General features: G+C 29.6%; 1 protein-coding gene across 1 annotated transcript; it reads left to right on the top strand.

Annotated features, from left to right (window-relative positions):
- The first annotated feature begins 6,590 nt into the window (after positions 1-6,590).
- On the top strand, positions 6,591-8,826 carry LOC114164709 (aluminum-activated malate transporter 14-like). The gene is made up of 6 exons (XM_028049457.2): positions 6,591-6,946; positions 7,029-7,175; positions 7,274-7,549; positions 7,842-7,951; positions 8,033-8,176; positions 8,283-8,826. The coding sequence occupies exons 1-6, from the start codon at positions 6,628-6,630 to the stop codon at positions 8,631-8,633; spliced, it is 1,347 nt and encodes a 448-aa protein (XP_027905258.1). The 5' UTR covers positions 6,591-6,627; the 3' UTR covers positions 8,634-8,826.
- Positions 8,827-10,464: the final 1,638 nt, after the last annotated feature.

The following is a 10,464-nucleotide window of genomic DNA, read 5'->3' as shown; positions in this document are numbered from 1 at the left end:
CCTCAGCCGCAGAGCACCAGCAAGCACCAACAAGAGCAGTTCCACGACGAGGCTTCTAGTTCGGCATTCACAGTCACAGCCTTCCCCTTCTGCACTTAATCCACAGTCCACGTGTCCAATTAAGTTTTCTCAATTTTTTATTGTTTTTTCGTGAATGATGATGATTGATGAACCTGTGTTGTATATATATTATAGTTCTATATGCCAAAACGGATTTTCAGCATAAAAGAGTACTACGGATCTCGAAATTCGTCTCATTTATTTTATTTTTGTACTAAACGGATAACAAAATCCGTTTTAGAATTTTAAGAAGCTGATTTTAAAATTCGTTTCTTTTTTTCTTTTCGCTTTTTATGGAACGAATATTGCGATCTATTTTACAAGTTCCTGAAATAGATTTTGACAGATTTTAACATCCGTTTCGTAATTTTTATTTTTTGTTTTCTAGACGGATGTTGAGATTCGTTTTTTGAAACGGATTTCAACGATCGTTTCTTTTTTTAATATTTTATTTTATTTTATTTCAGTTTTAATTTTTTTTTAGTTTTTGACTTCTTTTTTTGGTGAGTAATATATATATATATATATATATATATATATATATATATAAATTTAAAGTTTAACTCATTTTAAATTTATTTTTTTATTTAATTTATTTCTTAATAAATTATATAAAAGAAAAATTATAAAATAAATTAAATTAAAAATACTTAAACTTTAAATTAAAAAATTATTCATTTTATTATAACTTTTTCTAATTTATTTAAAGTATATGTTTTTTTTTTGTTTTATTTATTTATTATGTTTTCATATTTTTTAATATATATCTAAAAATAAAATAATATATATACATATATTTAATTTAATTTTTAAAAAACTTTTTGAAAATAAATGTATATATATATATATATATATATATATATATATATTAAACGAGATATTAAATATGAATACGTTATTCGATAATTTTTTGATACTAAATGATATAATAGGTTTCAAATAATAAATTTTATTAAAATAGACTTTAAATAATTTTAATGGTGAACTTGAAATTTACTAAATCTTACAAAAATTTATAAAATAAATTTTATACTCATTTATATTATATAAATTTATCAAGGTCCAAATTTAAAAAATAAAATAAAATATTAGAATAAAGTCCATGTCTTAAACCTTTGTTTTTAGGAATGTAGAATCTAAAAATCATTTTGAGAAAAAAAGAAGTTTGAAACTAAAATGCATGACTTAAACATTTTGCACTTATGTTGTGGGTGGATTCCACCATCGTATTCATCTAATGGCAATTTAATTAGGTCAAACACTTAACACATAGACCTGAACCTTACTACATCACATCAATTAAACACTGTTTTGTTTTACAACTTTTATTTGTAATTTGAAAAAGTTTGCGGCCAACAAAGGTAACGCGTGCACGTATCTCATTCTCTGTCCACTCCAGCATGCTCGTACATCTGTCGTACACCACCAACACTTATCATAATTTTACTTTTCTTTTTCATAACAAAATAAAAATATGATTACATATGATTCATCCTTGCCCTCTGTCAAGCATTCAAGGTGTTAATTCTGGTGATGCTAAGTATTTTTTTCTCTGTCTTTAAAAAGAAAAGAAAGACCAACTTTTGGTAGTGGTAAAAGCACTGCATATATGAAGTCCTAGTGGAAAATGTTGTAAAAAACTTTGAGAAATAAATTAAGAAATTAAAGAGATATTTGGCTGATATGCAGAATCAAAAACATGATATAACATTTCTGTCAATTAGAGGTAAGGTTTTTTGGTTTTTGTTTTTTTAAATATGTTTGTAATCCTTTTACTTAAATGAGATTGTAATTTGTTCTTGTTTTAAATTTGATGTATTTTAATTTTAAACTTTAAAAGTAAATGAATATAATGTTGAATTATTTTTCAAATATATGATATGTGAGATAATATACCATATTCACATGTTTGTTATTTGTGTACATCAATCAATTTTATACTTATTACATAAACTTTGAAATATGTACAATTGACAATCATTTATTATGGCAATTAGTCTATAAATTTCACAAGTGATACGTGTTTTGGTCATTAAATATGTTCTCTTTTACGGGATACTATACCATCATGAAAGGGTACGAAAAAACACACTAAAGGATTCTCATGAAAGTGACAATGACCGAGATTAATCTTGAATCATCTTTCTTGCATTAGTTTTACATTTGGTATCAGAGTTCTTGCCTTATTTTAAACATGTCATCGTTATTCTTTTGAATTCATATTATCGGTGTTAGAGGTGTCGTCATTGATGAGGTGATGCTAATTAATGTGAGCGTTGTTGTTATAGGTACAAAAGCTCTCAGAGCATCGGCGTTGCAACCCTTCAAGACTTTGTCGAAATCTATAAGAATTCGAGATTTGGCATCAGCATTGCAGGCCTTCGAGGTTCTGCTGTTGGAATCGTTCTATAAGTATCTGATATTTGTTTTGTGTACTCATGTAGTGTAGAACATTATCCCTTGCTCATGGCAATTATCACCATTTTTTGGAGAGTGGGTGCGGTCATTTTTAGGTTGAAGATGATTTAGAAATTCACCATTTACATTTTGTCAAAATAAAATAATGAGAAGTATATAACTTTGTTTTATAAATGATTTAAAAATTAATTTTACATATTTATATTTTTCTCATTTAAACTAATGAAAATAATTTTTTTTAACATATTAATTTTGTAAAAATTATATTTTAGTAAAACTCATTTAAATTTGTGTTGTAGAAATACAAAATTTATTTATATTAATATTTTAATGTATAATTTTATTTAAGTTGTACTTTATTTTTTATTTAAATTTATATTTTAAAAAAATGTTTAAAAATAATTTTATTTAAAATTAAAAAAATAATGGACATAGCAAGAAAATGTCTCATTAAAAGACTCCAGATAATTTGTTAGGAACGCTGATTTTTCTAGAATAATAACAAACCGTAAAAAATGCCCTTTGCTACAATTATTTTTGTAGTGACATACTTGTTCTTTATTTAATTATAAAACCAATAATCAATAAAAATAGTAATTAGAAAAGTTATTGTAAAATTTCACTCTTAAATGATTGTACTTACCTTGTTCAGCAGGTATGTTATGCGAATATATATATATATATATGTGTTATGTTTAATTAATTGTGATTATGATTTATTTTATTATTATTAGACTAAAATTCAGCGTATGATTTTTTTTTTCTAGTTGATTATTTTTTTATTAATTATCTTTGTTGAGATTTGGCGTGTATGGAATTGTTCTCTCGTTTTAATAAATAAATGGCTTAAATATCTTTTTGGTCCTCATTTTCGTAGTGTTTGTTGCGAATGATCCTCATTTTGACAGAATATTTAAAATGGTCCTCATTTCTACCGAATGTTTAAAATGGTCCCCATTTTCGCAATTCCTGTTTTATTTGGTCCTTTTCTATAAGGCCGTTTAAATCATTAACGGAGCATTGTACAGGTGACACGGTTTGTATTAGGGTGTGTTATAAAACAAAAATTGCGAAAATGAAGATCATTTTAAACATTCGGTATAAATAAGGATCATTTTAAACATTCTGTCAAAATGAGGACCATCTGCATCAAACACTACGAAAATGAGGACCAAACAGGTATTTAAGCTTAAATAAATCATCCTAAATCATAAATAATCTTTAAATCATGTATACAATCTTTTTAATCAACAATAAAAAATATATTAATAAAAATACTTAGAGTATTCCAACTCTTTTGCAAAAATATACAAAAAGAAAAATTGATTACAAAAAGATACACAAATAAAGATTCAAACATATTTTATAACTAAAGTCAAGCATAATTTTTATAACATAGCTACTCTTAAATTGAAATTATATAATATACTAATTTTCATAGATATAATTTAATTGTATATATATAGAGAGAGAGTTAATTCACCCGTGAAAATACAAATCTTTTACTATATTTTACAATTATGAAATCGTTACTAATTTTATATTTTTCTTATATTATCTAATATTTATAAAACATAAAGTTTAAATAACAATAATAAATTCATAATTTTTGTTGTTTAAAAAATAACAATAATAACTGTAGTTTAAGTTAAAGAAAAGTTCCCAATAAACCATATTTTAACTATAAATAATACTCAACCAGAATATTGAAAATCCTATTTTTTTTAAAAATAACAAAATGTTCACATTCAGATTAATTAATTGGTTACTATTTTCAATATATTACTCATAAGTAAAAGTCTAATTACAGAAATGCGTAGCTTAACCAAACTTTAACTACATTGACAAATATATCATTAAATTAGATTTAAAAATTCATTCTATTTAATCATTAAGTTATAAAATATAAACATATATAATGGAATAATAAACCATTTTGATGATGGAAAAGTTGCACAAAATGTGATAAGCTCCCACCCTAAGTTTAATTTGTAGGTAGTGTGATCACAGGTCAACCCCAAAATGAATTAAGTGGGAGTGTGATGGTTTGATGAATATTACTCTTTACGACTATAGTTGGTAACTTTATAGTCAACTAACCAAAAATTCTTAATCAATATAGTAAGATAACTTTGATCAACTTACTCAAAATATATAGAATTAACGTGTCAGCAAAGTATACCTTCGTGTCATGTGGTTGCATCAAAAACACAATTTAGGCACACATGGTAGTGCTTCACGTAGTTCATTGCATTTTTGCAAATTTCTCATCATACACATATTCTTCACCTCAACCAAACTCACCAAACTATGATAATATTTTTAACTTCGTACGTCCATATGACAAATATCTTGCACAACCACCATGTTCACAAAAACATGCAATCACATACATATATTGAAATTTGTTATGTCGGGTCGTGCTCTTTCTATCAGCAACATCTATTACACTGCATGTCTTAGTGGGGAGCATTTTAGGGCTACATCTTTTGCTATCCAATTAGGTCATTGGATAAGTATATGTCTACTATACGGAATTCCCCACCATATAAAAAGATAAGGAGCGTGACAAGGGTCTTCAACAAAGATTTTCATGCCTTCTTTGTTTCTGTTTTCATCTAATGGAAAAAACAAATATATCTCAACACAAAAAAATATTTGATCATGATATTTTTACATTAAGTAATGAACTTTAAATTTAACTCAATCTTACAAAACTGACTTGTAAATTGGAGTTTGAATTCACATATATATATTTTAAATTAGATTTTAAATCTAACTTAATCTTATAAAATCGATTTATAAAATAAAATTCATATCATCTGTGTATATAATCTAAATTGATCTAACATTTTTCTCTTAGTTAAGAAAGTGTTAATTTGAGTTGAAGAAATAGTAATTTTATGTGTTTTTAAAGAACATTGTCGAGAAAGATAAAAACTAAGTGGTGTGTGTTTGCCAACGTGTTCCACTATAAGGTCACTAAATAAGGACGTCCTACCAATTCCAAAGGAAGGTAATGTGCAGAAAAGATATGACAGTACTTGTTTCATTTCATTCTCTTATAGTCATGTCTTGAGTCCACTAACTTTCTAGTAGTATCAATACTCATTCATTTTCTGACATTTCTTTCACATACCTTTTAGCCATAAAATCAACTAAGACTCAGATATAAAAGTTTAGTCAAACATTGATGGCGGAGATAAATAATTATAATTCACCATTTCCTACTAATAACAACATTCATCAATTTTTCTTACTTTAATGTTATTTAAAGATAAAATTATACAAAATTCATACCAGTAACTTTTAAGGAAAATATTTAATATTTTAAGAAAAATTCATACCAGAATAATATTTGCATGTAATATATAAATTAACTTTTTAAATTATTTTTTATTTTAAATTTTAATTAAAAAAAACAATGAGTTCACGTATCCCGATCCCTCTTCAATTCATCTTTTTGACGAAATAAGTAAAACAGACCAAAATGAATTAATAGATTACAATTTTCAACCTAACCTACTAAATTTTAACCCAGTGACAATCACTCAATGGATCATGACTCACAACACTTAAGTTTACAAACTCTAGTTCTTAATTAGTATGAATTAGAAGACTATTATTCCATAACATCAAAATAGTTTCACAACACTCAACTCTCTAATATTTATCTCATTTAGAACTCTATTATTCCACAATATCATAACCCAAACAATAACCATATCATTACTATCAGAATGTATTTGTAAGACATGTTTGGTGTGAAGTGAGATCAAATGAAACGTAAACTGTAGTTTACATCTGAGTTAAAATCAATTTAAATAATTTCCAAACTTCATATTCTAAGAGACAAACTTTGTATGATAAATATAATATTAAGTTAATGAATTAGTTTTATTTTGAACGCGACTCTTAAACTTTTGGATGAGTCAAGAACAAAAGGAATTTATATGATTTAACTAATTTAGGTAAACTAATAAAATATAGTGTTGACATTCCATGCACTGTTTAGAATTTGATCTCCCATCACCATCAGTGTCCACTTACATGCCTTAGTATAAATTGGATCTGTGTCCAAATTGAGCTTCCCCAAGAGAATATATAAGTTATAAAATTCCTAGAGAGAAAGGGGAAAGTGAAGACAAAATGGAATCGAGTCATGTAATAGCCATTACAAATAGAGAAGAAGATAATTTAGCAGACACAACCAAGGAGAAGAAAACATTCGAATTTTCCCATGTTGGGAAAAAGGAAGTCCACTGTGTTTCCATTAGTTTCAGTCCCAGAGAGAAGAAGCAGATGCAGAGAGACCAAGACACGAGGAAGATGATTCACTGCATCAAAGTGGGAATCTCCTTGGTTTTGGTTTCACTCCTGTACCTCTTGAACCCTCTCTTTAAGCAACTTGGAGAAAATGCAATGTGGGCTATCATGACAGTTGTTGTCATGTTTGAATTCTCTGCAGGTACTTTCACCAACATATTCAACTCTAACATAACATAACTCATTGCAAATATATGAATCTCTAATGCACATAAACATGTCAGGGGCCACACTAGGAAAGGGTTTCAACCGTGGACTAGGAACTATTATAGGAGGAGGACTAGGTTGCTTGGCAGCACTTTTTGCACAAAGCATTGGGATTGGCAGGGTTGGAAACTCGATCATAATCGCTGCTTCTGTATTTATATTTGGTAAGCTTTTCATATAGTTATTCTCTAACATTATGCATGCGTTGGAAGTGCATAACCTAATGAACTTCTGGTGTGGCATATATATGTGTTAATTTCAGGATCATTTGCCACATATCTTCGACTGATTCCAAGCATAAAGAAAAGATACGATTATGGAGTGATGATATTCTTGCTGACTTTCAATCTAGTTGTGGTTTCTGGCACACGCGTGAATGGGAAAGTGTGGGAATTAGCCCGCGAACGTCTCTTGAATATACTGATGGGCTTCATTGTGTGCCTCTGTGTGAGCTTGTTCGTCTTTCCTTTGTGGGCCAGTGATGAACTTCACCATTCCATCGTCTCCAGATTCCTTGACCTTGCCAATACAATTCAAGGTAATAATGGAGTTTAATCGTTTCTTCAACAGACAAACACGAATGAAACAACGTTGTTTCATTTGAACTGGTTTATTTCAGAGAAGTGGTTGTGTTTTTACTAATAATTTGGTTTCTAGAAAAGCAATTAAAAGATGGGTGGTATCATTTCAGATAAAAGGTGTTTTTTTCCTCACAGTATATACATCTTGTACAGTAACACTGTTGAATATATATTATCAAGATCAATATTAAATATGCATTTAAATAACTATATTAGGTTCATGACAGTAGATTAATCCTGTGATTGCAGGTTGTTTGGGCGAATGTACCAAGATCATTAACGAAAAGGAAAATCAACCCTGTGCTAGCTTCAACGTTTGCAAGTCAGTGTTGAACTCCAAGTCAAAGGATGAAACATTGGTAGGTAGATTTTTTGTCTTTCTTGAAATTGAATGAGAAAGTGTACAACAGAATAATGAAGTTTGTTTTTGTTTTTTTCAGGCAAATTTCGCAAAATGGGAACCCTGGCATGGAAAATTTGGATTCTCCTACCCTTGGGAGAGGTACTTAAAGATTGGAGAGATTCTTCGCGAACTGGCTGCATTTATTCTTGCAATGCGTCGTTGCCTTGAAGCATCAAAAGAGGTAGGTGCATATTTTCTTTCCTTTTTAAGGTTGTTATATTATACGGTTTGCAAAACGACAAAACCAGATTTTCGATGTGCTGAATGAAACGAGCCTTTTATGTCAGCCCATGGCCACTTTGAGAGAATCACAATGGGTCCATTTAGAAACATGCGAAGCACTTGAGTCAAAGGTTGCGTGCATTCTGAAAGAACTAGGCGACAGCATGAAGCAAATGATGAAATGTAATGCAAAGGGTTGTGTTTCGGAGCAGTTGAAAACCGTTAGAGAAGATTTAAGCTTCATAATTTCCACGTCCAAAATAGCACAACTTGAGGACGATCAAGTGCTAGCCATTGCTAGCTTCGTCTTCTTGCACAAGGAAATGATAGGGAAGGTTGAGGAATTGGTGAAAGAGATGGAAGAACTTGGAAAAATCGCAGGTTTTCGCACCCCAATAACTGCATTGTCTTCGTAGACCCCATAGTTTAACAGAGATTTATCTATCTATTTATGTATATAAACCACTCCCAATTTTAGGTCATAGATTATTACTACAAGCATGTGTTCTATTAGTGCCAAAGAAACACATGAATATATATATTTGAGTGTAACATCCAATAATTGAAGTTAGAAGATATGCTAATTAATAATAATAACCCATTTTCAAACACACTATATATATAATAGCTTTCATCTCTTATTAATAACTCTCTCCTAATGAGTGATACCCAGAAAAGAAAAACGGTATGAACAGTACTCATCAAGTTAGATAACGAAAAAGCTTATACTGTGGGCCTTTACCTAAAATAAGTTAAAAGTAAAATGCTTATATTTCATCATGCTTACGCTATCACTGGCGCAATAGTTCTTGGAAAATATCTGAAAAAAATTAGCAAAATGAATGGAACGGGTTAAGGACAAATAAGCTTCTTTCATATTTGATTAAGCAAATTTGGGTTGAATGATACGTCACAGTTCGTTCATCAACGCAAAAGAACAAAATTTAAATGGCCGGCAGCAATACAGCACTTCTCCACTTGAAACCTCCGCTACACCTCTCTGTCATATCACTAGTTCATATCATTCATTTCCTTATTTTATTGAAACTTCATTTTTAAATTATAAGATATGAGTAGTTTCATTGATTTATAGTGATGTTATCATTTTAAGAGTAAAAGACTAGAAGAAGATGGGTGTAGCAACAAAAATGTGTAATAATTGGTATTGGTTTGTTGTGGCTGTTGTCGTGTGTTGCTGAGAGTGTTCCCAACACGAGCATCATCAACGTTCTCTGCAACAGTGGTGTGTACACCTCAGGGGACCCTTTTGCTATCAGTTTAAGTTATCTCTTAGAAGACTTGGAGAAGGAAACAGCAACGAAAAAGAATCATGAGTACCACAACATTTCACCATATCCTAATGCCTATGCTTATGGACATGCTACTTGTAACCTTAATCTAACATCCTCTGATTGCAAAACATGTCTTGGTGCTGCTAAAATGGCCTTGTTTACCACATGCCAGGCACCACGGATAGGGGCTCGTTCAGTGCTCCATGATTGTACTATCAGGTACGAGCAATACCCATTTGACGATTAGAGATAGAAAATTGGAGCTTTCATGTTCAACTTTCCATCATCATTTTCAACATTGCATCGCAAAGTTTTTAGACTGTTCGTAGTTGTAATGCAAATGTATATACCATATATACTTTGTTCACAGTTATGCCTTAATTAAGTATCCATTTCTACACCTTTTTTCTCAAAGTAATCCAAGATATTTCTTGTTGATGTATGGTTTATGTGTATCCTACTAAGAAACTATCTTCTTTTTTCTACCAACTATGATTTTTTTTTTTCTGTGGAGAAATAGTCTGATTTCTTTCCTCTTTTGTTTGTATAAAAAAAAAAAAGAGTTTAGATTTGAGGTATGATTCTTTTCGTGCTTTTATAATTTTGTTCCCCTTTTCATGCTACATAAGATGTACGCGATTCTTCTGCATGTTGAGTAAGAGATTAGTTGCGTGATATAAAAACTTCAGAAGGGGAAAGATGATGCATTAAAAAAGGGGGAGATGGTACAAAGATATTTAAGTTTGCCTCGTTTGCCTCGATAAATTGTTGGGAATTTGAAAAAATTAATATTTTCCTAACTGTTTGCGTGGTATTATGAAAGGAAAATGGTTTTTCTTTCTGGGAAACCAATGTTTTGGTAATAATCTTACGAATCCAACCAGTCCAGATGAAATTGAATAAGATTTATTTGACAACAAAACTCTCCTGAGTTTTCAAAACTTAGTATCATCGC

The sequence above is a fragment of the Vigna unguiculata genome, chromosome 1, assembly GCF_037176805.1.
Source record: "Vigna unguiculata cultivar grain cowpea cultivar isolate G323 ecotype 2 chromosome 1, ASM3717680v1, whole genome shotgun sequence".
Classification (NCBI taxonomy): Eukaryota; Viridiplantae; Streptophyta; class Magnoliopsida; order Fabales; family Fabaceae; genus Vigna; species Vigna unguiculata.
This window is presented reverse-complemented; position numbering and strand designations above follow the sequence as displayed.

What these genes read in the sequence shown, in the direction of transcription:
- LOC114164709 (XM_028049457.2), top strand. Translation starts at nt 6,628, where the DNA reads ATGGAATCGAGTCATGTAATAGCCATTACAAATAGAGAAGAAGATAAT. An exon ending in CATGTTTGAATTCTCTGCAG is followed by an intron (nt 6,947 to 7,028) that starts GTACTTTCACCA and finishes TAAACATGTCAG; the next exon opens with GGGCCACACTAGGAAAGGGT. An exon ending in GCCTTGAAGCATCAAAAGAG is followed by an intron (nt 8,177 to 8,282) that starts GTAGGTGCATAT and finishes CTTTTATGTCAG; the next exon opens with CCCATGGCCACTTTGAGAGA.